Raw genomic sequence first — 27,816 nt, forward strand, 5'->3', positions numbered from 1 at the left:
AAGATAGATATACAGTTTGCTACCCTGCACTGGGGAACGGGTAAGGGGAGACAAAGATTTTTAAAAAAAGGAAGCACACACATACCAACACACTCAAAGGAACGCGGGAGTGTCACAGTCGTTCAAGCAGGTCGCTTGACAGAAGGAACCTCGGTAGCGCCTTCGTAGCCTAGATAGCCACCGCCTTATAGCACAACTGGTAGTGCAACGCTCGTGTAATGCAGAGGTTGTAGGCTCGCTCCCACTGGTGGCATGTTATCTCTTTGTCCGCATTTTTAATTTCCCTTTCTAGATTTCAATTTCAACCACAGCAGTTTCGATTAAGAAGTTCGAGCACCTCTGTTTTAATCTATATCGGGTGTCTCAGTTAACTTGAACCAAGATTTTAAAGAAAGAATAAAAATAAAAACGAGCTCTAGAGAAATTGTATCGACTGCATAGTAGCGGCAGTCGTGTGTACTCAAGCCAGTGTTTTTTCATCATGAAGTATTAATTAATTGATCTTTAATTAGTGAACATTTTAATTATTGCTTGAATCGCAAACATGTCAATTGCAAAGTTGTAGGGCACCTTAAATAACCTCCGAATCAAGCATTTATTTCGTGCTGAAGTGTGCCTGGTTATTTTTTCCAAGAAAATACAAAAGACCACGAAATACGTGACATGAAATCGATGTGCGCTCGCGCATTGTTACTCAAGCGCCTCCAAGCAGCCTTTGAAAGATATACGGCTGCATTCCTTTATCGCCGCATCGTATAAGGCTTCGTTATGTAGGATGGCAGTGGTGGTGAAACTTTATTTCTGAAAAGGGTCCTGGAGGGCGCCCGACTGTTTGTTAAGGTGTAGAGGTAAGATCCGTACACTATTCTAGGGACCATAGTAGAGGGCACCTCCCACGTCGGGATGGGGAGCCCTAGGTTCTCCACCGCTCTGCGGGTCTTCTGGACATCCCAGAGTTGGTCTTGTAGCTCGCTGCTCCTAACAGTGTCATCCCACTTGTTCTTGTCCTTCAGATAGGAGGCCTGCGTCGCGCATCCCCACAACACAACATATGTCCCAAGTTCACATGTCCTCCACAATGTGCACAAATGAATGACCCGTTGTAGTCCGGGTCGATTCGGCTGATATGCCAAGGACTGGGGTGCGAGTTCGTCTGTAGCAAGCAGAGAGTGACTGACTGCACCCTGTTAAGTCCCTTGTTCGGAAGAGAGAATTCTGTACGTCCTAAATAGACGTGCTTGGTGAGCTCATTGTATGTCTGAAGTTGATCTTTAAAGGCCTTTGGAGGAGACGAGGGAATCTGCAGAAGAGCACAGCTGGCAAGTCCTCTTGTGGCCCTATGAGCAGATTCGTTAAGGTTCTGCTGTTCACCCGCGAAATCGCCGATAGGGGCTGAGAACCGAACTATAGAGTGGAGACTAATGTAATGGATCCACCTTCGAGTAATTTAGAAACCTTCGTAGCTACCACTCCCTTAGCAAAGGCACCAGTGGCTGCCCTAGAATCACTATAGATTGCCGAGTGCTGCAGATCTAGAAGAGCGAGTGCAATGGCCCTCTGTTCGGCCACCTCCAGATCCTTGGTGTAAACAGAGAGTGCATTGCAGGCTCGTTCCCGAGTGTCTATTACGGCTGCCGAAAAAGCTTCGCAACTGACGACCTGGGCAGCATTTACGAAGACAGCATCCATATAGAAACCTCAGTTAGATGATCCTTCGCGCAGGTGAGCCTTCTCCCTTGGTTAAAGAGAGGGTGGACATTCCTGGGAAAGGGTCAAACCACAATCGCGTCCCTGATTTCTTTGCCAAGATGTCTGACATTACCCTTTTCGCGTTCAGTAAAAAATCCCAGAGTGACCAGAATGTCCCTGCTCGCTCTGGCGCCTGACAACCAGACGACCTATGCTGTGCGCTGAGCCTCAGTGATTTCCACAAGAGTATTGTGTACTCCTATAGTTTCGATAAGATCTCGGTGGATGCGTTGAATGGTAGCCCCAGGGCTACCTTGAAGACTCGACGGATGGTGGTATCAAGGTGTTTCTCTTCTGTTTTTTTCCAATCGAACATAGCCGCAACATAAGTAATACGACAAAGGACAAAAGCGTGAAGCCGAATGGCACATTCCTCATTCATGCCTCTATTTCTATGGACAATGCGTCGAAGCATTTGTAGAGCATTCTCCACTTTGCCAGTTATCTTTTGCATCATCAAGCCATTGGATCCATTACCTTGAATAGTTAGTCTTATGGCTCTGATCGACCCTATTTCAGGGACGCAGTTACCATCCATTTTAAAGAGCACGATATGGCGCCTACCATCATGCTACCAAACCTTAGGTTTTCGTCCTGGCCTGGAAGAATGGTAAGAGAGCAATTCCGATTTCCTCAATGAGCATTTGAGGCCCACTGGAGAGAGGCAGAGTTCTGTGACCCTAATAGCCTCCTGCATACTAGCCTCCAACCCTCCGTCGCTTCCCCCAGCACTCCATAGAGTAACATCATCAGCATAAATGTAAGCTGGCCAACAATGTTTTGGCCAGCTTTGCCATGACCAAATTGAACAGGAAGGGAGACAATACCGAGCCCTGTGGAGTACCCCTGTCACCTAACTCATAAAGTTCTGATTTTAAGTCACCGATAGGCAAGGAGCGCTTCTGCCACTCAGAAAGGATTGAACATAGCGGAAGAAGCGTTCCCCAAGATTAAGATCTGAAATGGCCCGAAGAACTGCCGTGCGGTGTACAGTCTCGAAAGCCTCCTCTACATAAAGACCGAGTATGACCCTTGTATCGCAAGTTACCTTTTTTATGAGCCTCTTCTTAATTCTAAGCATAGAGTCCTGGGTTGAAAGTCCTGGCCTGGATCCGATCATGGTGTATGGAATAAGTTCGTTCTCCTCCGAATGGTTCGAGAGCCGGTTGAGCACGACATGTTCCGCGACCTTACCAAGGCATGATGTCAGAGAGACCGGTCTAAGGTTTGCAAGCCCAAGAGGCTTGCCGGGCTTGGGAATGAGTACCGTACGTGCATGTTTCTATTATTTCGGAATGCGGCCCTTTTTCCAGATTCTAGTGATTTTCCTGGTTAGGTAACTGACAGAATTATCTTCGAGTTTGCGCAGAACTCTGTTGGAGATCTCATCAGGGCCAGCGGCAGATCTACTGCTAAGTTCCTGAATCACAAGGCAAATTTCACCCTCCGAGAAATCTCCGCCAAGGGCATGATTGGGAGACCCCGAGTATCCGATCGATAGGGAGGTGAACGATTGCGTCCTCTCGAGCGGGAAGTACAGACTAGCTCGGTCATCCAACAGCTTGTCATCTGCCATTTATTTTCTCGCCTTGTGAATAATTTTGCATAGCATATCAACCTTTAAGCGGGTTTGGACTTGAAGCCGTTCTCATCTGAGAGATGTTTCAGGAGGCCCCAGCCACTGCCTTTGTGGAGTCTGCCATCCAGGGAGAGACGCACCTCGTCCCACTGCTGTCTGCATAGAACTCTACAGTGTTCCTCGATATCCTTATTCAATATTGCTATTCTCTTCTCAAGTCTCCAGTTAAGTCGTTGACCTTTACACTGTGCTAATATCGATTACTTGGCCTTGAGGAAGTGAGCAAGCCTGGAGTTCATCTTATCCGTTTGGATGTCGGTGACAATAACCCTCTCTGACACCCTGATGCAAGACCCGAGTTGCTCTACCCAGCTTTCTAGCGGCGGATCAGCCGATGCTGGGGGTGAGCTTTGGGGGGTTCTCAATTTGCAGAATTTGTCCCAATCAATCACATTATATTCCCTCAGCTGTATAGCGACTACCTCAATAATAGTCACTGCCCAGATCAATGTTGGTATTGTCCCAAATGGACTCCGCGATCCTCCTGACAAAAGTTAAGTTGGAAGTAGAGTAGGATGACTCCAGAGGTTTTGCGACCTAACTAGCGTGGTGCGATAAGCGTCAGCATCTGTGGACGCAATAATGTTGTGCTCGATCATGAGGCACTTGGCATAGCTTTAACCTTCGCATATCATGAAACAAAGCTACAAGATTAATTCAACCAATGTTTAAAAAAATAAACAAAAAGACAGTGAGCAAAATAACACGAAAAAAAGAAAAAAACAGCTCTCGGAAGAGTAGAAAAGAGCTAGTCAGGAGTTTATTTCAATAAAGAATAAGCCAAAAGCACATAAGGTGTCTCGGCCGCCCACAAAGGAACATCCGAAGGTGCAACTGGTTTAGCCACTTACCCTTTCCGTCTCTTGAGCTCCGGAAAAGAGGCAAAACAAAGCAGTTTTTTACCCATTTCTATCTTTGTCACAACCTTTTTCTATGCAAGGATAGGGTGTCACCATGAAGGTGCGTTAAACAGTCACGTTTTACACCGATGTTGGGCAATTATTTTCCACTGCCACTTATAGCACATGCTCAAACTGGTCACTGTCTGAAGCAATACCGTACTTCCTTCTTTCCAACACTTCTGCTGTTGCAGCTTTGATTAACGACGTTGAAATCATGTGTCAGACTGCTTATCCTTGCTTTTAGGGCATCCGGTATGGTGGTTTCACTGCTATACACGCGGTCTTTCACGTAGCCCACACAAGAAGTCAAGCGATGTCATGTCTGGCGACATTTGCAGGTCAAGGTGCAGGTCCGTGCCAGCCAATCCACTGTCCAGGAGAAAGCTTGTCGAGCCACGCTCGAGACTGACTACTACTATGCGCAGGAGCACCATCGTGTTGAAACCGAATGTTCCAAAGCTGCACAAGTGGAACGTTGCAACAGACGTTGGGCACGGGGCCCTAGAGAATGTCGTTGACGTATCACTGCGTCGGCGTTGTCAAAAAAGATGGGTCCGATGATGTTGCCAACAAGAATATCGCACCACACATTAAACGACCATAGTATTGATGTTGTGTTTATGCCAGCCAGTGTGGATTCAAATCACTACAATACTGTGCGTTGCGAAGATTAACTTGCGAGTTTCTGGAGAAATTAGTCTCGTCCGTTCAAAACACGGAAATGAGAAAGTCCGGTTCTTCTTCACATTTTGTGAAAATCCAATTGGCAAAGTCTGTTTTCTAAATCTCAGTCTTCAAGTTTTTGATGAAGATGCACATGGTACAGGCGCATATGACCGTTTTTTTTTTTTATCCTCCACACTGATGACCTTGAGGTCCCGGCCTCTGCACTGGCATCGCGCACACTTCTGTGAGGGTTAGTAGCAAAGAAAGCCAAAACATCCATTTCCACTTCTTGAACTACCATCGCAGTCCTGTGCTGTTTCCTAGTGAAGCTACCCGTCTTGCAAAGGACTTTGTATGTATTAAGTATTGTTGACGAACTATGGCGTCCTCCACAATGCCACATCCGGAATAGCTTGGCCGCCATCCTCGTCGCCGTGCGCCGCTCCCAGAGCCAGGATCATTTTAGCCTTCTCATTATTTGTGAAGGGCATGACTGTGTTCTTGAAGAGCAGGTCACTGGCATGGTACCGTTGAGACCTCCCATTATCTACACATTGACATGTCAAGCAAAAATGATTTGCGCAATCGACAACAGCATATGCTGGCCGTACACATCGGCCAAAACGCATTAGATGGACATAGCCAGCGCAAGGTTTGTTTCTATTGCTAAAGGGAACAAAAGGAATGTGCGTTCTGGGCACGCCTATCTGCTGAATAAGATGAGTTTGCAAAATTATAGTCCCAAGTGCGCCGTCACAGTTTCCCAACTCTGAAATCCCCACCCCCCCCACCCCCCTTCGCCTACGGCTCCGCTATGCTTAGCAAAGCGTCAGCAGCGTGTTCTCATAATGCCGTGACTATCACAAGCATGAAGCCCTGTATCGAGCTGCCATCGCTAGTAAAGCCATGTGTCCGTGGCTATTTGCTTCAAAGCGTTTGAGTAGCGGCACACGAGCGCGTATCTATTTCGTATTTTAAATGTCTTGCGAGCTTTTGTTTTTTCTCGGAAAAACCAATGAGGCAAAGCTGAGCACGAAACGTTTGATTCGGAGGTTATTTGAGGTGCCCTACAACTTTGTAATTGATATGTTTGCGATTCAAAAATAATTAAATGTTCACTGGTTCACTAATTAAAAGCAATTAATAATTTGTGATGGAAATACTGGCTGCACACGACTACAGCTACTATGCAGTCAGTACGATTTAGATCTCTAGAGAAGGGGGTTAGCCGAGGGGCCCGATTTTCATTAATCATAGCCTAAGAAGCCAAGAAAGACAGTAAAGACAACACAGGGAAATTACTTGTACTTACTGATTGAATTAAAGAAATGATAAATTAAAGTCTATATATATATATATATATATATATATATATATATATATATATATATATTGTGGGGATCGAGGTGCCTCCCCGTGCCTCGTCCCCCAGCACGCACCTTGTGCTTAGCTCGATCTCTGAAATCACTGCCCTAACGGCAACACGACAGGCATGGCTAGCGTGCCAGAGCTAACTTCTCACTAAACCGGGCTTCTCCTTCCCGGGGTCAAATCAAGTGTTACCGGGACGTGCCCTGATTGGCCATCCGAGTTGCAGCCCTCAGGCGCACTCTCCAACCGAGATCTCTTCTGCTGAGCACTTTATCTGTGGCTTTATCGCCACAGCAGATACTCAAAGGCCTGCAACGAGGTGATTATGTGAGACCTTTGCTCCCGCGACTTCTCGTTCTCGCGCTTGGTGGACCGCTTCCCGGTTAGCCCTAGTGCAGCGGGCGTGCGTACTCAATCGGTCTTGTGGCGAGCCTTTGCCCGTAAACACCGTGACTATCATACTGCGCGGTATCTCAGGTGAATAAACCCGTGCTTGTTGGCGATCTGACTCTGGAGCCTTCTCTGCACCATGTCGGAGAGTTGGGCCCTTTCCTGACCATCGCTCGTAGGGTGAGCCTTGCGCAAACTCATCTGCATGATATGTACTCTCTCTCGTCTCTCGCTCTCTCTCTCTCTCTATATATATATATAAATCTTGGTTGACTTCATACATGTATTTTAACATCCCAGGTGTGGCCATGGCTACCAAAGCTAAGGCGGCCATTGAAGTTTATCTGGTGTTTGAAGTCTGCGTTGTGATCACTTTGGTGCTTTGCCACCAACAGAAGCCTTATTCCTAGCAAGGCACAGCAAAAAAGGCACAAGTTGTTTCTGAAAAATTTATTGTCAATATGTCACACTTTGTATTTACACCTTCCTGTTGACAGTGCACTGCAAAGAACGAGCTTGGCAGGGGAAAGACAAGTAACAAAAGCTCTCCCTTTTCTTGCCTCTAAGTACAGGTCCGAGGGGTCTGTTCTCGCAGCAGCAGAACATTATAAACCTAATTTACACCTCTGACAGGACAAAAAATGGCAGGCAAGGAAAGGACACTGCTCAGGGAAGGAGAATGTCAACACACTTGACCTATACCCGAGGAATAAAAGCCAAGCTCACTGTGCAAAAAGCAGGAACAAATCTTTTATGCATGCAGCAACAGTTCACCAGGGAAGGAAAGTATCTTTATCTATCCGTGCTGCAAATTTAACAGTGAACGGCAAGTTTCTAACTTCAACCATGTAGCTCTACAACCCGCCGATAGGCTGCAAACGAAGCCGCCCACATGTTCTACATGTCATGCAATTGAAATGTGAAGCAAGCGCAAAAGCCGGCACAAGGTAAATCCTTGGACTTTCTCTGCTTCTTCTGTGCAAGTTTTTTTCTGACACTAAATAATTCTATATTCTGGCCCCTGTTACTCAGAAATCGAAAATAATGTTTGCAGAATAGTGCTCTTTTTATATCTTTATTCTATGCTGTATATGAACATTATTGTAGCTTCCCCTCTTTTTTTTAACGTGAAGTAAAAATAGGAGGCTCTCTAGGCTCTAGGTACTCAGAGTGAAGGTACATGTTTGAAGAGGGCAATCCTCATCTTGAATACTATGATATATGACAACACTGGACGTGTCTGCATGTGGTCAACGGGTATGAATATGATGAACAAGACGATCTGCCATCAAGGTGCTGAAGAAATCAGTTTAATGTTGAGGTCTAAATTAATCTTACTTGCACAATTCAACAGTGAAAAACACTTCCAACACAACTTCTTTTTCTGCCATAATTTTGTTACTGTGGTGAGATGTAAACACTGGTGCATACAATGCAGTAGCGATGCAAAGTTGCAAGCAGCATAGCCTGCAACCATGTAGTGATGACTTTAATCACAGCTTTGTTATTTTACATGCTCTACATGGCATATGTATGCCTGTCTCATGTTTAATTTAAATGATGCTTTTGTGCCCACTGCATGGAATTGACTCAGTCAGGTAACACTAAAGGTATTCAGTAGTTCATATGCTCATTATAGGCTGAAAGTACAAGTGGCATGGGCAAAAGTAAACTAGATCTAAATTTTTAACCTCAATAAGGCTCCTGTTGACTCTACCAAGCAGCCAAAAGGTGACACTCTGTAGTTAGCATCTCAATTTGTTTTATTATTTTTACGAATGCCAACGTATTTCAACTTAGCTGGTCCCACGAAAGCAATGCAGCAGAAAACATCACCTAAACTTATACATTTGTGATGCAAACTATGCCCCAATTTACCGACGAAAGCCCCGTAACTTTGCATCACTACTAAGTAGATCATGAACCAGTGTACTCGCAAGGTAGTCCCCCCTCTCCATGCAGTTGATTCTGCACAGTTCTCCAAAAAAGGAGCACAAGTGTGCAAGGCAAGAGCAGGCAGAACAAGGACAAAGAAACAAGGCAGGAGAATGCATGGTAACTGTACAACCTTGGATGCTAAAACACTGCAGTCGGGTCATTTTTTTTTTCACTGCTTGCTCAACTTACAAAAAAATAACTTTTTTTTTTCATTCTGCTTACTCGATGCTGTACAAACAACTAGAGCTTCGTGACCGTCTTCAACAAGTATGATATGTCATCGCGAAAAGTATGCGCCACGAGACAAGACGAGTCAGCTTGGATTGCTGTTGATGCTTAAACAAGTGCTTTGCGCTGAGCTAGGCATCAAGGGCACAGACAGGCCACAGCAGCTTGCGAAAGGCAACAAATATCACCCCTTGTACAAGCGGTGTTGTGTGGCCAGTTGGCCACTGTGTTTTGCTGCAGCTGAGAACTTGCTTTCAGCGTTAAAGAGGGAAAAAAAGGGTAGGGAGAGAAAAAGATCGTGACACTCTAAGCTCCTCATGACTTCGCAGTCTTGCATCCCATACTTCACACCTGTCCTCTTTAGCCATTATTAAGTACACTTCAGTGAGAGGGTATGCTCATTACTCGGGAGGAGACAACAGAAGGAAATAGGAGAGACATTCACGAGTGAAGTGTGGCTAGCGGCATCACAGCGCATAACCTCCCACAATTAAGAAGTTTGCACTTCTAAAGGATAACCCAGCTTGCATGTGCTACTAGAACAGAAACAACATAGTCAAGTGGGATGTCTGAGGACACAATGCGCTACTTCAGCTGGAAAGGAAGACTGTTGTACATGACAAAGGGTGGCTCTCACAAAGGAATCACACACAAGGTTGCCAAGATGTGTCGACATGTCCATGTTCACCGGAAGAGAAGCACACGTGTGCGCTTTGCATGACCATTTCATGGTTGATCTTCTGCCTTGAACTTGTTTGGTCTACCTCAGTCACTTCACTGGCACTTTGTTCTCGGCACACAAAAGGTGACGCACGTGCATGCAAGCAGCACTTGCACAATTGACACAGCGCATTCACACAGCAATCTTCAGAGTGGCAAGGAAGTACACAGGTGAAGGTATCCAGCCAGGTGGAAATTCTCATTTCTTCTTTTCTTACAAACTGAAACGAGAACTTTCGCTTTCTTGGCAACCCACTGTTGCAATGATGAATCTAGCAGCTAACACACTGTGCTGGCTGGCCGATGTACATAAATAACAGAAACGGGGGCTTCCTTGTCACATGGAGACACTAGACAAGCAGGGGCCGCTGGCAAGGGGGAGAGCTAGACGCCCCATCTAAAGCCAGAGTGAGAAGAAACAGGAAAACTCCAGCCTTGCCAGGATGTCAAGGCTTGGCTCATCTCAAGTGTGCACTTCCACATCAATGGAGCTACACTGCCAGCTGTATTTTCTCACATGTGATCAAAGAGGCTGACAGTGACACTGGCATGTAAAATGTAACTGTCACAATAACAGTCCCTGTGGCATCGCAACGCCCCTTTTAACAGCCATAAAAGTTTTACAAACAAGGAAAAAAAAAAAACAGGGCATGGTTGAGGACTGCTGTCCTTAATGACAATGGCAACAGAGGCCAGTCTTGCATTTTGCAGCTTCGTTCCTCCTTTTCATGCTCTGCATCCGAGGGCTCGACTTTTAAGTTGGAACGGTGGAAGGGTTCTCAAACTGCTACCATTCTGCACCAGGTATAAACGGGCACCTGCTTCGCCTTAATTTAAACAAAGCAACTTCATTTTCCATATGTTAGTTCACTGGCTGGCTGCTGCTTCCCTGGGTGCACACCAGTTCCGGACACATTCGCATCACTCCAAAGGAGACAGAAGGGAGCACTGCAGGCTTGTTGGAATTGGGCACCGGTATTGCCCATGTTGTGCATTCATTCAGGCGGTCACCACTGTTGCAGACACCGCTGCTCGTTGGAGGGAAGCAGCAAAACTGCTGTGGCTAGTAGTCACTACAATGCATGGATACGTTTGCCATGGCTACCCTGGTGTCGAGAAATCATTACGCACTTTCCCTGGAACAACAGAAAATAAAAATGAAGCATCACAAGCCAACATCACATCTGAATTTGCTTTGTTTCATTAACAAAAGCTATTCGAGAACAGCGAAACTGCATGCACAGATCTTAATGCTGCTTTATACAGGGTGTCCCACCTATCATGCACCAAGACGAAAAAATATGTGAATACCACGTAGCTGGACATAACAAAGGTAATGTTGTTTGCCGTCGCTTGTAAATATTCAGATGATTTTTTGCTTTCTACCTTATTACATAATTAGTCTTTATTAATCAACTTGCCAAGTATTGTAATTTGATGACAAGTTTCAATGACAAAATTGTACAGCAACATGAAAAACTCCCAATACAGCCTTCTGTTGCTCAAGATGTGCTACATAAAAATGTTTTTCCTGAGCACCAAAATAAGTCCGTGAATACACGCAAAATTGTCACGTGACTGGCCGATCAAGGCACTTTGCGTGTATTCGCTGCCTTCTTTCACGCTCAGAAAGCACTTTTATGTAGCACGTATTGAGCAACAGAAGGCTGTATCGAGAGTTTTTCATGTTGCCTGTACAATTTTGTCATTGACGCTTTCCATCTAATTATAATATTTGCAAAATTGATTAATTAATTAAGCATAATTATGTTGTTAGGCAGAATGCAAAAAATAAGCTGAATATGTCCAAGCAATGGCAAACAATATTACCTTGGTCACTTTTGGTTGCCTTTGAAGTAAAAAAAAAAATCATGCAGGTTCCATACAGTGTAAAGCAATCAATCGATGCAAGTGAAGTTCTGATGAGCCAGCAATATAAAATGGCACATGGAATATCAACTAGGAATGTGTTCTGTAATAGTCATCAGCCACAATGGCGCACCTTGCAGAGAAAAGATAAATTTAATTAATGTGTAATATTCTCGAACATTCAGTTTCGGTGATACTATCAGCTTTACGAGTTTTCGAGTCGAAATAAATGGCCAAAAATGGTTTCCAACACTAAGCGAAGCCTGAGACAGTGCCTGAAATGTAGGCACTATAGATCCTTTTCTCCACTTTGCGGCAGCAGTGTCTTCAGGACCCCAGACAACTTCCTGTCCTGTATTTTTGACAGTCAAGTAAACCAAGAAAAAAAAGGTATTTTTTCACGTAGTATACTGTAGGCAAATATTCTTGATGTGTTCAGACAAAGAATGTGTGCCATGCATAAAGCTCATGTGTTTTTTTTTTTTTTTTTGGTGTTGTACTTGACAATAAAATGCACTAGTCGAACACTCCAACTCTACGGCAGAGCTGGTGCCAGCTGAAGGGTTCTATAAATTTAGAGGCTATCGTAACTTGTGTTGTTCCAGACGGCTTAACCAGAAGTCTTCTGGGAGCTCTGTTTGTAAGCATAAAAAGGGTCTATTCCGCTGTTAAGCCACGTGGAACCCTGAGAAAGTGATCAACAGCTTCTACTCAGAGATACAGCTGACGACAACTACTATACTACCACCACATCACATCAAATTGCAGAGAAGTAGGCAAAAGAAGCTTCACTTTAAACACAGGGCTAATGCACGGCTCACTGGTTCACTTGCTTCTAGCTGTACAACTTTCTACATGTTGTTTAGAATGACTGTCACATTGACACTATAGTGAACAGCATTTATTATAAAGGGAAAATGAAACATCCACCCAAACGTAGCTAAGTGCTACAAAGGAAACCCATACGGGTCCCTGGAAAGAAAAGCTTCGCAGTTGAGGTAAAATCCGTCCTGGTCCAGGACTCGAACCCGGCACCACCGCCTTTCCAAGGCAGCCGCTCTACCATGTGAGCTAACCAGGCGGCTAGCAGATGGCAGGCGAACTCAAATTTATCCACAACTCAGAAGCAAAGGCAAGAGTTTGCCGTAATAGTCCTGCGGAAGCCAGTAAAGTGGAGAGGAGTAACTAATAAAGGAAAAATAAGACATCCACACAAACGTAGCATAATAGCACTAGTGCTAAACATAGCACTTAGCTACGTTTGGGTGCATGTCTCATTTTCCCTTTATTCATTACTCCTCTCCACCTTGTGGGTTTCCGCAGAACTATTACGTCAAGCATTTATTATTTTTTTTGGAAAGACAGCACTCAGTGGCATGTGCCATTATCATAAGGTGGAGCAAGTGGACTAGCATGGGGCTAGAGTTGCAAGTGCGATTATTGTAAGAGGGGAAAAAAAATCCAAATTTTGAAGGACAAAGTTGGCATCACTCTGCAGCCGGTTCGTAAGCATAGAGTCACCCAAAGCATATGTTGGACTCTGTTAAGCCACTGTTACAAATGGAAGTGCACCTGGAAACAGAACAATGTATTGGAGTAGTTTAGGAATTGTTCACTTTTGAATTTATGCTGACAGTAGTAGACAAGCAGAATGGAACAGTGTTGAGGATGTAAAACAAACAAAGAACATGGAACTATCCTACACATGTGAGTTGCACAGTCAGTCATTTGGTTCAGTGTTGCTCTGGTTATCGCATTATTTATCTTTTTGCATCAAAATGCAGATGCAATTTGTGGAGTGGCAAGTCCGCAGCTGAATTCATTCCGGAATCATTCTGCAGTTTCCAATACAAGCAACGGAGTGGGAATGGAATGGTGGCACCCGTTGGACAGATGGAATGGGAGCCTGAGATTCCAGAATGGAGTCGGAACGGATGGGTACATGTTCATGGAATGTTAAACGTAGCTTTTAATAACGTCTGCTGTCGGGCTAGTTGGTATATGGCTTTTAGAAATGGTTTTAGGTGAAAAAAATAAGACACGGACAACAGAATAAAAGACAGGGACAGGCGAACGACAATCAAACTGGTAAATTTGCCATTTAGACCAAGTTAGATTTTACCAATATATTGTGTTTCTACTACAGTTCTTTTTCTTCTGTACCTACCTATAGGTCACTACTTTTGCCACAGCAATGATAAATAACGCTGCATTCTGCACATTTTACACTTCTGAAGACATGGATACCTTTCTGCGTTACGAGAATGAAGTGCAATTAAAGACAGCAACTTCTAGTTGTGTTTAACGTCATCTAGCTTGTGTAAAAGTCTTCTAGCATTCCACACCAATATGTGCATGTCCATATTGCAGGACAGGATGGCGCTGTGCATCTAATACATGAAAGCTAACTCGGAGTTGCAGGAGAGGATGGTGCTGTGTGTCTAATATATGAAAGCTAACTTAACTTGCAATTCCAGGAGAAGATGGTGCTGTGCGTCTAATATGTACAGTCATACCCACTTATAGCAAAATTCAAGTGCCACAAAAATTCCATTGTTATAACCAATAATAGTTATAACTGGGTTGCACGAAAAAATCGAGATAGGGGGATGGCAGAGCTGATGTGAGAAAACTATAATGGCGGGGAGGACAATGCCCCTCCCCACTACCTTCCTCCATCCTGCTGCAGCACCGCCGAGGCATCGCTTTGGTGGCCCCAAAAGGGGCCTTTTCAAAATTGCTAGAAGACTGCCGTGGCAGCCTGCCAGCTTATGAAATCCAGAAGAAACGCTGAGGAGAGATTGCCGCAAGCATCTCGCCATGCACTTCTCACTGGCTTGCATGAGGAAAGCCTATGTCGGTCAGCTTTGCATGCTTTACGCGAAGCTTGTCGACATACTTCTCCAAGGCATCCAAGTGCTCCACGAAGTTCAGCGAAAGGTTCCTCACAAAAACGAAGCCCTAGAGGTACAGAACCATCTGCCGGACCTCCTGTGAGGACAACAGTGAGGCAGCCTGCCCTACTGCAGCATTGCTGCCGCTGTTTCCGTCGCTATTTGAGGCAAGCACGTTTGCGATGATAGTCTCATCGGTTAGAAGCACTTAGTTTCCAAGCCTACAGCCATGCGCTTTCTTTTCACTGGCAATGTCGTGCATTGCCGATGGTCAGTGGGCGAATCAGCCATCTTCCGTTTCGGCGGTGAGTCAAGCGAGGCTGAGAAACTGCGTGGCCAGGAATGACTTCGACGCAACCAACAAAGACGACCGTGAGCAATCACGCTGTTTGCAAAACTGCGCTGAATAAGGAGCCAGTGAGCAACCTGCGAGAAATCTGCTTGCGGCGCAGTTGGCGCAGTCCATTCATGTTTCGGAGGGTGGAGCGGCATACAGCTATGGGCGCAGCCCATTCGTGTTCGGAGGGGTGGAAGGGCGACAGAAGAGAGCGCGCGGAGATGGCTGGAAAATGAGCACGCGGCGTCTGTTGGAACAGCGGCCCATCATGAAGCGGCTTGAATTTCGCGTTTTCTTCTTTTCTTTTCAAGGATTTAGAACAGCGGCCCATCATGAAGCGGCTTGAATTTCGCGTTTTCTTCTTTTCTTTTCAAGGATTTCGCATTTCACTACCTTTTGGCTCGGACACCCAACAGCCAGCCTTCATCGTTATAACTGATAATGCAGCATCAGGGCATTGTAGTAAGTGGGTTATTTCACCACCATTTCGTTTTCCTGGCGTAGTCTACAAGATACCCTGAGCAGATTGCGGCTACGCATACATCGGTGAATCGGGCAACTTCAGAAAGAGACTGAAGCAGCATCAGAAAGATGTCGAAAAGAAACGTACAGTCTCGAATGCCCGTGCCGAGCACACGGATGCAACAGGCCACAAGATTGACTGGGATCGCTCGAGAGTTATCGAGCCAAGAAAGAAACCTGAAATCGCAGCTGTATCTGGAATCGCTTGAGATACAAAAAACACACCACACACTCAATCGAAATGAGGGAACTCTTCCTCCGTCATATATGCGCTTCTTACATCACGTTCTGAAGTATACATAAGCTTCCGTGAACTTTCTTTCACCCCATTGTGAACAAGGCTTCCATACGGAAGCCGAAACGTCTCTTAGATTTATTCCTTTTTAGTACTTCTTTTGGTTGGTGTCCATAATTTTATTGCTTCATGTTTCATCCCGACCAAAGGGGCTTCCGTCGAACCCTCGACTTCACCACGGAAAATATACAAAAGCTGACGGTGTAGCAGCCTCTCATTGTTATAACCAATATATTGTTCAAACCGGTATCGTTATGCATCGTCATGTATTCATTAGCAAGTTGAGGTAATTTTTTATGTTGGAACATTGCAATAGCATTGTCAATGTTAAAAAACTAGACTACTAAGCTGCTGTACTAAAACATTGTGTATTTGGCTCATGTTAACTTGGGAAATTTAGTCATTCCCACTAGCTGTTCCTGTCAGCCTGTGCGTTATTATATCAGATCAAATGCCCACAAACTCGGAAGGCATTTGACTCTGTACCAGTTGTCACTTATCACACTTGCTGTCAAGCAATAAGCTCAAAGAGTGGCACTGCAAGAAGAAAAAAAGAAGTTTGGGGGATGCTGTAATGATTGGGGTCGGGCATGAAATAGATGGTAGCTGGCCCATGCCGTCGTCCAACTCATCCACGCTGAGGACGTTGTTGAAGGGAAGGCCTTGTTCTCATTGAGAACGTGAAATATGGGATTTATTTACAGCATCTACATGAGAACGTTACAGTTCATCAGTCTAGCATGACTGAAAGAGAATGCACACTCAGCAGCCCTGCCACGGCTGCTTATAAACGCTCTGTCGTCCCTAAATCTCTAGGTGAGGGAAAACGGCCATTCAATCGTCATCCAATTTGGAGCGTCCAAAGTCATCGTAACAGACCCGCCTTTGAGGGGGAGGGTTTACATACCTCCCCCTCAAGTGAGAGGGTTCTCGCAGACACGGGTCCTGCCCCGAGCAGGCACCTCTTTATCCCAGAGTTGACTTTGCAGACAGTGGCCGCCGCATCTGTCCATTGACTGACGACTTCTACGACCCATGAGACAGCGCCACAAAACACCTTCTTCCAGGAGTTCCACCGCTTCAAACAAACCGTGACGGTGACAGTGAATCCACTAACATTGCTTGGTCCGCCGGCTGTGCCTAGACATGGTGGAGCCGACGGGCTGGGGACTGTCGTATTGTCGTCCTTACAAAGCGAGTCGTCGCAGTGGACATGGTGGCACCGTTCGGTTGGGTCCGCCGGCTGTGCCTAGACATGGTGGAGCCGACGGGCTGGGGACTGTCGTATTGTCGTCCTTACAAAGCGAGTCGTCGCAGTGGACATGGTGGCACCGTTCGGTTGGGGACTGTCATATTGTCGTCCATACAAAGCGAGTTGCCGCAGTAGACATGGTGGTGCCGTTCGGTTGGGGACTGCCGCTTCGCCAAAGATCGCCAGCCTCCGCAGGTCGAACGTAACAACGCTTAAGCTTCACTTTTAAGAGTAGAACACGATAACATTCAAAGATACCTCGGTGCTTCTCACTTTTCGCGTCAACCGCAGCTTACGCAAACGTAATGTTTACCAGGCAATGCTGGCGGCAAATTCCATGCACGAAGGCGAGCTTTCTGGTTGAAACATGGCCTCTTGCGTGGGCTGCGATGTGGCGGAAGCGAGCGCCATCTGGAGCTGTTGCAAGGAACTGGGTGCACCGCTTTATGGCCTTTTGAGATTTGCCAAAGGTGTTTGTGTTTTGAGTTTCCGCGTAAAAGAATTATGTTTTCTCATATATTAAAATTACAATTTTATGCTATCATGTCTGTAGGTTGTGTGTAAGTCGTATTATGGAATTTTTCTGACATATTTTACCTTCACAAATTCAATTGGTTCAGAAACTTCCTTGTACTACATGGAGGGCCTGCATGGTTGGTTATACGTGGTCCGAAATTATTTTTACAGAAAGGGAGGTTGATGCCATATTTTCTGTCACCACCGATCCATTAACGCTATAAAAAAACGAGAGAGAGAGAGAGAGATAATACAGGGGGGGGGTGCACCCTCGCTGTCCGCTAACCCGTGGTCCTTGCTGCTGAGAGGCTGGCTTTCCCGTACAGTTTAGAAATAGGGTGGCTAAATGTGCTTTACAGGCGAAATTTTGCTAGCGGCACGAAAGCATAGCAGAATTCAGCACAATATCACCCCAATATTCTTAGATTACACAGAAACAAATGCTAAAAGCCATGTTTGCTCACACACAGCCAGCAATATATTCGATTTGATTCGGATATTCATACTCAACCTAAATATTCAAACATTCCAAACTGGTCCAAAGCATGGCAAATGAATATAAACTTTCCAAAACTGTCTCTATGTCCTTTACACGACACTCATGCCCTTCCTTCTTTGCCTATGCCTTTCACAATATTACTTTAAATAGGGGTCTTCGAATTCAAATATTTATGTATCCTAATAACATGTGATTTGTCATGATCGAAACACATTGATGTCACCTGTAACAAGGCCCTTAAATGACTAGGTTACTTACATCGTAAGCTGTGTCATGCTCCTCAAGAAACTAAACTTCTTACATATAAAATCCTCATTTGCCCCATCCTCGAATATGGCTGTTTTCCCCTACTTAGTCTCACTCCTCTTGCAGAGCATCGCAAACTTAAATGCCTAAAATTCCTTCACACTTTAATCAATTCTACTTGTCTTTTCTCTCTAGATAACTATTTGACTTTTTCCAAACCCTCATGTACGAGGAGTTACCATGCTCTAAATATCTCAACCTTTTTTGCCCGCACTGATTCCTTTAAACACAGTTTTTTTCCATCAAGAATTGAAGTCTGGAGTTTATTACCGGTTAACATCCGTTCACTACCACTGAAACAATTCACGCAAGCTTGTTTATAAATGTTTGTTGTTCATCCCACTGCTGCAATAACCTCATTGAATCTGCAGTATATATAAATAAAAATAAATAAATAAAATTTTCAAATACCTGTTTTTCAAATCAAATATGACATCAAAATTATATTATTTGATAATATTCGAACTTTTCGATAATTCGCACACCTCTAAGAAAATGCTCTTAAGAGAAATATTTGTGAATACGAGGCCAGATACATGGCACATCCAGATGACACCAACAATAATATTCATGAAATTACCTAAAAGCACCATTGCAGTCATGCACGGCACCGATTTCAATGCTGATATGCAACTTGCTGGATGCCCTACCTACCTTAGCCGCTGAAGGGCATCCTGTATCCGATGGAGGCTCAGGCCAGGTGCAAGCCGGTGCAGCATCTCACAGAGAAAGACATCACAGATGCCTGGGCAAGCTCGCTCAGCACGCTCGAATGCATCCCGTAATTCATCAACAGCCTCAGTGAGTTCTCCGCCGGAGTTGCGGTGACTGTTCTTATGCCTCCTCTGAGCCTGCACAAAACCATGGCATCATGTGAACTGGTTAGCCGTTTAGTACACATCAAAACAAATGTGACTGTCAGAGTGATGGGGCTCTCCTGAAGCAGCATAGCATGTTATGAGTGATCCAGTAGTGGAATACTAGGGATCAATTTAGACCATCTGGGAACCTTTAACATGCATGTAAAATGCAAGTGCACAAGTGTGTTTTGCCTGTATCTAAAGGATGTCGCCACAGCAGGGAATCAAACTTGCGACCTTACACTCATCTGCAGAACACCATTGCCAACGGGCCAGTGGGGCAGGTGAAACCAATGAATACAGTCGAACACCTTTAAAACAAAGTACTTGGGTTCTCCGAAATCTTTTGTTATATAGGTAACTCTGTTGTAAAGGTTGCACAGTGCACAGCTCACAATACAACCGCGACAGAATTACTCTTTCGTCACACAAGTTATTTCACTGTAGAGACGTTCATTGACTGCAGCAAGTTTTGTCCCCCTCCCCACAATGGTTAGTGGCAAAAAATATACTGAGCATACGCACACCTTTTGCGTGCATCTTCACAAACTTCTTCGCTCCTTATAAATAAAAATTTGTAGACCATGTCCCATTGCCACTTTCCTCCAACTAACATAAAATTTTAAAATTTGTATTTCTGGTAAAAGTACAATACTACTCACACTTCCATCTGACTCAAACCCGAAATATGTGAAATAGTGTGTATACACATCACTGATACATAGGTGAAAGTGCCCATTCCACATGATTTAGCCTAAATGGCCATCGGCTAATGGCAACTGCACATTTTAGAGCAGTAAAAACAGCTGCCCATAGGAGGGTGACTGGCATGGAGGCCATAGATAGCTAGAATAGTGAAGACATGCATGCAGAGTGGCAAGTGACACTGACTTGGTGGGTAATTCTCATGATGACTGTAAGCTTGCTCAAGAGACAAGAAGTTGCCGCTACTAGTCCAGATGCAAGCAGCAGCAATGATTGTGACGCCTTGTGTTGTTGTTTTAAAATGAAGTGTGCGAAGCTGCTGCTGAATTGCATACTGTGTGCCACCTATTTGATCGTCTAAATGTGTTAGCAGCCACATAATCATTACGACGGTAATGTAAGACTTTGTTAATTCGACCCTTGTTAATTCGGAGTTTTCCTCTGGTACTGGCAGGCCGCATGCATGATTTAATAGCATTAAACTCTTGTTAATTCATTTGTCTTTAGCTGCACTATGATTAACTTGGACAAGCCTCAGAGTGCAGAGCGTTTTGAATGTGCAATGCGAAAGTGCCGCTGGCGCCAAACCAGAACAATGCAGCAGAGTCCACATTGCCAGAGTCATCAGCGAAAGACTTAAGGCAAAACAGGAACACTTTGTGCCTATTTGTGCCTTTTGAGCCTTTATTATTGTTTATTTATTTATTTAAATATCTTCAAGGCCCAGCAGGACGTTACAGAAGGGAGTGGGAAAAAAGCGTTTTAGTCATAATATAGCAAAAAGAAAACATTATGAAAAACAGCAAAAAAGCACAAGTTTACATGGAACACAAGAACACAACAGGTAACCAGGCAGATTATTCAAATACATAATCTCGCGCGGCGATTTTAAACAAACACGTGTCAGATATATCAGCAACAGAGGTGGGCAGGTTGTTCCAAGCGCAGGCGGTCTTCGGTATAGATGTAGAAATACGCGTTCGTCCGGCAGTATGGAATGCATACTTTATGGCGATGCTCTGTGCGAGGTGATATGAATGATGGCTCAGAAAGGAGATCGCTTTTTAGTTGGTGATTATGGTAATAAATCTTGTGAAAAAGTAGCAATCGGGACAGTTTTCGACGAAGGGAAAGACTAGGAAGGTTCAAGGTACTTTTCATTGTAGTTACGCTAGCATTGTGAGTGAAGTCAGACAATACAAAACGGGGACTGCGATTCTGTACCGATTCTAATTTATTAGTAAGGGTTTCAAGGCCCGGGTCCCATACAGAGCTTGAGTATTCTAATTTAGATCGCACTAGGGTTTTGTAGTAAAGTAGTAGCTTTAACGAAGATGGAGCCTTAGAAAAGTTACAGCGCAAGTAACCAAGCATGCGGTTAGCATTGTAAATAATATAATCAACATGAAGTTGCCATGAAAGATTATCAGTTATATGAACCCCTAAATATTTATACATCGTCACTTGTTCAAGTACAGAGCCTGAAATATGGTACACACTAGGATTCACGTTGTGTGTGAACCACACATAAATTTACATTTGCTAGAATTCAGTTTCATCAGCCAAGTGTTACATTGTAGTATGGACGGGTCTGAAATGGAAGAGATTACTCGGTAAATAACGCAGTCATCTTCAAAAAGTCTGATTGTGGAGTTAATAGAGTTTGGTAGATCATTAATATATACTAGGAACAATAATGGCCCCGGCACCGAACCTTGAGGCACGCCAGAGGTAACAGAGCATGGTGAAGAATCAGCGTTATTATCAGTGACACATTGAGTTCTGTTACGCAAAAAACTCTCGATCCATGAAAGAATGTTAGGGTCAATGTTCAGTTTTCTGAGCTTTAAACAAAGTAGTTGGTGGTTAACAAGATCAAATGCTTTCCAGAAATCTAAGAATATGAATCAATGAATAATCCCTCGTCTAATGCATCAAATAAGTCGTGGGTGAAGGAGATGGGCTGCGTCTCACACGAAAATGATTTACGGAAACCATTTACGGATGCTGATGAGGGAAGAAAAACGACCGACTTTTCAAGAAATTTATCCAAATTAGAATATATGATATGTTCAAACATTTTACATGGGATACTTGTTAACGATATCGGTTGGCGGTGCAATGAGTATCACCAGACTTCAATATTGGTACCACTTTGCCTACCTTCCAGTCCCTGGGCAACTGTCCCAAGTACGACGACTGCGTAAACAGTTCACTCAAGTAAACGGAAGAATAAACACTTGTATTCTTTAAAAATTTAGAACTGATGTCGTCAATTCCTGAATACGAGGAAACATTTAGGTTACTAATTAAACTTTGTACACCAAGATTGTCAAATACAATTGGGTCCATTAAAAGATTCTGCACCGGGCAAAAATAGGGGATGGGAACAGATGATTGCTGAAGAAAAGCTTTAGAAAAGGCAACCTTAAGCACTTGAGGACACTGTGATGAAGGAATGGCAGCGCTGCTGCTGTTGTTAAGAGCTAATGTTTCATGCTTGGGACCAGCAATGATGTTCCAAAATTTTTTGGAGTCGTTAATCAACAATGACGGAAGCTTATATTCTTATATTTTGAAGCAATGGCTCGGTATTCATTCCAGAGATAAGGACAACCACTTGTTCTGGCTCTGCGAAAAATTTGTTTCATTTTATCTGAAAGAAGTTTTAATGCCACAGTGAACCATGGAGAACGATGCTGGCCAGATATGACGCAAAAAGGTTTAGATTTAGGCACAAGATGAACTTTTTTTTTTAAAATTCGCTGATTCGTTTTCACAGTACAGCTAGCAAAGTATGGCATGTGCTGGCATGGTGCGTCTGGCATTTTTGTTTTGAACGGAGCCTCCTTGCTGCCCCACGAAGTGGTGCTACTGGAAATCCCCGCTCATCATCATCATTTCTGCCTGGTTCGATAGAGTGGCTCTACAGCAGTTTTGGTTTCAGCTTAGTAAGCCATGTCAAGACAATCCAGCAGCTGATTTGTTTCTTCGCGCACGACACTGCGAGCAGGCCACGTTTTTCGTTTGTGCGACTGGTGTCGGCACGGTGGTGTTTGCTTTGTGCGCTGTGTCGAGGTTCCGGCGATCCAACGCGGCATACGGAAACATCGCGTCAAGTGTCTAATGGTGGCAACAGTGCCCGCGCAGATTGCGCTGGGGAATGCCGGCAAGCGGGTGCCGGGAGGCCCAAGATTTGTCGCCTTCCGATGTGCTCCCTACTGACGCGGAAAATGTTCTGCCGAGACCTGCGCAGTGGTTGCATTGCGATTCCGGACACCATCTCATTTGACAGTTTCACAGGTACTGACACTGCTGTACTGACATGCGCAGAATTCAACGACGGCAAGATCATTCGTCAGGTTTCTGCAGCACCGCCAGACAATGACTCCGAGTCGGAAGATGAAGCACCATGTGCTACACTGCCGTCGCATGCGGAGCGTGTACAAGCAGTGACTGCTTTCAGCCGCCTATAGTGACCGTACGACCCTCACCGAGATTCAGGCTTATCTGATTGCGCGTAAACGGAACAGCTTGCAACCGCGCATTCATGATTTCTTCAAGCCTACTGCAGAGCCCGTGGAAATAAAGGATTTCATTTTTTTCTTAATCTGCTTTTTCGGACACCTGTTTATTCGGACATTTCTACAGTGCCCGTGAGGTCCGAATAAACGGTCGGCGACTGTAGCATGTCATGAAGATCGCCACAAAATGACGATGGGGCATATGGAGGGCGATTGGATGCACAAAAGATAGTGTCTCGATGATTGATGTGTATACAAGTGGCACGTGTGAAAACTGCAGATGGTCGGCCGCCACTATCAGATCACCTCCTCCTGTTCTATCGCCGCAGTCACACCGATATGCAGTGATATTCTTTTCACAGTTAAAAATTTCATCATTCGATATCTTGGAATTCAGCCAAGTTTGGGTGAGGACCAAAATGTCTGCACTAGACGTGCCGAAAAGACTACCTAAATCATCACGCTTCTTAACACTACTACGAATGTTAGAGAACAAAACACATATGTCATTTGCAGACTCATGATTACGAACAGGCAGCTATGCAGAGAGCTGATTCGCTGGCAGGGTGCTACTTTCAGGGCTGTGTGATGATGCTTCGTTGTTTATGTGGTATTCACATAAACAATGAAACATTGCTGAGCATGACACCATGTTGGTCGCATGCATTGAGAACTGTGTAGTTGTCATTCATGAGTGTGTTGATACCGACCACGGTTTTGTGTACGCAGCAGTTATGGCAAACAGTAGTTATGTTTTTTCCTCTGCGCGCGGGGGCCACAAGCCTTCAGAACCGTGTGGTCACCATCCATTGAGCATGGCGACTCATGCTACCAAAGGTATCATGCGTCACGACACGAAGTTTCTGCAGCCTGTAGAATTGGAAGAGGGCAAAAGGAAAATGAAAGAAAAACTGCAACACCCCTCATCAACTCCTGTGACGGAGAGCAAGCGAGATTTACTAGCTGATAGCACCGATACTGCAGTGTATCCCATTGACGGGACTGTGTTTACCATTGTCAGTTTAGATCACTATGTTTGCGGAGCATAAATACGGACTTGCTGTCAAGTTGCTTCTTACGTCCGTGAACTGCAGTTTGGTGCTGTCGAAGTGGAGCTCGCCGTGCATGCGCGGTGCACAAAAAGTGAACCAGTTTTCTGTGAACGTGCTCGCCGCTCGCGCCAAGCAGGCAACTGGAAATCGCCAAACAGCCCTAAATGACGTGTTCTCAAGGATGAACATAAGCCGTCGCGGAATCCAAACAAAGACATGGCAAAGCTACATCAAGGGAAAGCCGGCACCTGCAGCTGATTGCGTGGTCCCCATCCTGACAAGCGAGTGTACGCGGTCGGTTCACGATCTTTACACTAAACTGTGCCTTAGCAACCCCGGAAACATTGCGGTGTCATACGATGGATCATGGGTGACCCACGGTCATTCCTCGCACATCGGCGTCGGCACCGTGATTTGACTGTTCACTGGTTTTGTTATTGAATATGTTGTCTTGAGCAATTTCTGCGCTGCATGCGATCGGGGCCTCAAAGAAGATAATCCTTCCTTCGAAGATTGGAAGGCTAGTCACAGTACCAGAAGAACACTGACAAGAGGTCAGGAGAAATGGAAGTGGAGGCCACCCTTATTCTTTTCAGGAGGTCCCTCGAACGGCCCAACCTTCGCTACACCACTGTGCTCAGTGATGGGACAGTCGCACATACCTTGCCTGGCAAGAAATAAAGGTGTATGGATATAGAGATTGACAAGGAGGATTGCGTGAATCACGTGCAAAAGCACATGGGCACAGCTTTGCGCAACTTTGTAACGAAGCACAAAGCCTCGGGCCTTCAGAGTCTTGGCGGAAAGGGTTGACTGACAGCAGTCCTTATCACAAGGCTGAGCGCGTACTACGGGTGGGCGCTGAAAACACACAAAGGAGATGTGGATGGCATGCACGAGGCAGTGATGGCTAGGTACCATCACATCACCTTCAACGACACTGTTGCAAACCATACACTTTGCCCAACAGGGCCCAACTCCTGGTGCCATCAAAATGCTGCACAGGCCAGGCGCGAACTTGCACCGAAACATGCTCGCAACTTGTCTCCTCATGTTTGCCAGACCTTACTTCCCATTTACGAGCACTTGAGTGATAAAAAAAAACTGCTTGAAAGGTGCCAACGGGAAAGACCCAAAACAGCAATGAGAGCTTCCACTCAATGATCTGTTATCTTTCACCAAAGGAGCGCCATGCCTCTCTATTCACTGTAGATGAGGCTGTGGCGAAGGCGGTGCTAAAGTTCAATGTAGGCAACTTCAGAGCGTCAGCGTCTACACTCGAACAGCTGAGCCTCAACCCCAGCAGAGTAGGCAATGACTGCAAGAATGAGAAAGACCGGTGGCAAATGAACGCTTCAGCTCGAAAGCGTGGATCTGCCAAAAACATGAATCGAGCCTTGAAGAATCGCCACACAGGGAACAGTTCTCAAGCTGACTATCTGCCAGAGGCATACTAGCCTGCTACGGCTGGTATTTCACAATTTTCCTGAATAAATGAAGTTGTGTGTTTTTTGCAATTTTCTAAAAACGAGCTTTTCATTCACCTTGCTTGTTTGTGGCAACAATATCTCATGATCTAGGACAGCTAGAGCTGTATTTTTTTTTGGTATATGAAGCTAAATGCGTAAAGCTTGAAATGCTGCAAGCAGATTCTTGTTTTTCATTTTCCTGTTATTTTTTTTTCCTTTTCTTTTTGTGACCTAGTAGCCATGATGTAAACAATGGAATCTGATGAACTGCTAAATTGCTAATTATTGTTGGATTTGAAAACTGCTTGCAGCATTTCACTCTTTAAACATTCTGCTGTCCACTCATGCATTAATTATAGCTTTCTGTCCAGATTTTTTACCTATTGTCTCCATAAATAATAGTAGTGTACTTTTAATTACCTCCATAATTAATTGCACTTTTAAGATCAGCTTGAAAAACTGAACAAGTCTGTGTATTTTAATGGAATTTGGTCTGAAAATAAGTATGATATCTCTAATTGCCATGTCCCCCCTAACTTGTAGCATGAGCCCACCTCATTAAGGAGAGGCTCAATGGCACTGCTGCCACTTGCATCATTAACTCGTGGAGATGCCGGTGACGCTGACTTGGTAGGTGATGCAGGCGGAGACTGCAAGCTGCCGAGGGACGTGGAGGAGTCCCTGCCACCAATGCCACCGCTGCTACTGCTGTTGCTGCTTCGACTATGGGAGGTGGGCTCGGGTGACACCGCATGGTTGCGCAGCTCCTTGCTGGGGCTGCTGGCCAGCGGAGGCGAGCTGTCCCCATCTGGGGACACATCACCCTGGTCGCGGTTGTATGACGACCGATATGGCGAAGACGAAGGTGGCATGGGAGCCATGCTTGATGGCAGAGTCTGTAAAAAAAGAAGGCGTGCCAGCAAGTTAACGCATTGTGTAAGTAAGCATTAAATATTCCCAGTCAGATGCAACCAGGAGCTGTACTACAGTCTAAGCTCGTTACAATGGACCCGCATACAACACTTTCGGATATAACGGACCGTACATCAACCTTACTTTGCTTTACCTATTTTATTAATGCAACGAAGGTCCCTTTCAACGGACTGCACTACAACGGACTATTGGCTACAGCGGATGAAATTAGCAGCAATTTTTGTCAAATTCGGGCGTATAATATGGACTATTGCCGTGTCGACATGGGCTCACAACTTACTTGCAAGGGTCAGCTGACAATTGTGGCTCAATGTCGCACGCACGAGGGAGGAAGGCGAATGGAAGCGCACCGCCTTCTTTTGTGCATAAGGCACGTGGGTGGGTGGGTGGGGGAGGGAGAGGGGTTCTACTCAGGCAGCTGCTGCTTACGGCGTGGCCGCGCGGCTGCCATATCTTCAAAGCGATCTGCAATGTGGACAAAGTGCGCCCGGTGCCAGCAGCTTCGTATATGCTGTGCTTTTTATGTTTAGTTCGTGTTGAAGCGAGAGACAGCATGAAGGTCAATGTGCTCACCGCTGCTGCACTTGCTCGCACTAGCGCTTTGACAGCGAGTGTCCGCGCTCAACAAGTGTGATGTGTTCATGTTTACTTGTGTGCGTGTGACACCATACTTGTTAATTTAGTTAGTAAGCGAATGTTTACAACTTTATACAACTGATAAAACTACTATCCTTATTTTGCTTAGCTATCTACTGATTTCCTATCGCAAGCCATGCTTTGCCTCTAGAGTGAAACTGAGCTTTTTTTTTTTTTGTTGTTGTTTTGGACGTTCGTCACCCGTTACACATCGCGACCGAAGTTTCAGAAGTGAGGCGTTTCGGTATTACGAACGTCGAATAAGACGGACATTTATTGACAGATTATCAGGGTCTGTTGCAACGAGAGTAGGCTGTACTAAGTAAGGATTATTTGTATTTTCTATTCCTTTTTCCTTTTGTTGTTGGATGGCAGAACGCCAAGTCTCTGTCATCACCAGTATCAGCTAGCTCAGGAAGGTGACACGAAATTGTCAGAACTGAAGGAAAAGAACCCTTGTGTAATACACGTGCAGGAAACCACTGTAAAGGGAACCGCAGATGTAAAAGGAAGTGTTTGAAATGAGGACTGCAATAGATTTGAA

The 27,816-nt window shown here is 45.0% G+C and overlaps 1 protein-coding gene across 7 annotated transcripts in view; it reads right to left on the reverse strand.

Moving 5' to 3' along the window:
• Positions 1-7,152: 7,152 nt before the first annotated feature.
• GckIII (Germinal centre kinase III) overlaps positions 7,153-27,816 on the reverse strand; it is a 181,369-nt gene continuing 160,705 nt past the window's right edge. For 6 of the 7 annotated variants that reach the window (XM_075679763.1, XM_075679759.1, XM_075679761.1 and 3 more), the window contains exons 6-8: positions 26,258-26,599; positions 18,748-18,944; positions 7,153-10,739 (exon numbers count right to left, since the gene is read on the reverse strand). In XM_075679763.1, coding sequence (XP_075535878.1) covers positions 10,727-10,739; positions 18,748-18,944; positions 26,258-26,599 — 552 coding nt within the window. In that variant the 3' untranslated portion in view covers positions 7,153-10,726. The remainder of the gene's footprint in view (positions 10,740-18,747; positions 18,945-26,257; positions 26,600-27,816) is intronic. The other variant, XM_075679764.1, reaches the window with a different exon arrangement.

This window comes from Dermacentor variabilis, chromosome 2, assembly GCF_050947875.1.
Source record: "Dermacentor variabilis isolate Ectoservices chromosome 2, ASM5094787v1, whole genome shotgun sequence".
In the NCBI taxonomy this organism is placed as follows: Eukaryota; Metazoa; Arthropoda; class Arachnida; order Ixodida; family Ixodidae; genus Dermacentor; species Dermacentor variabilis.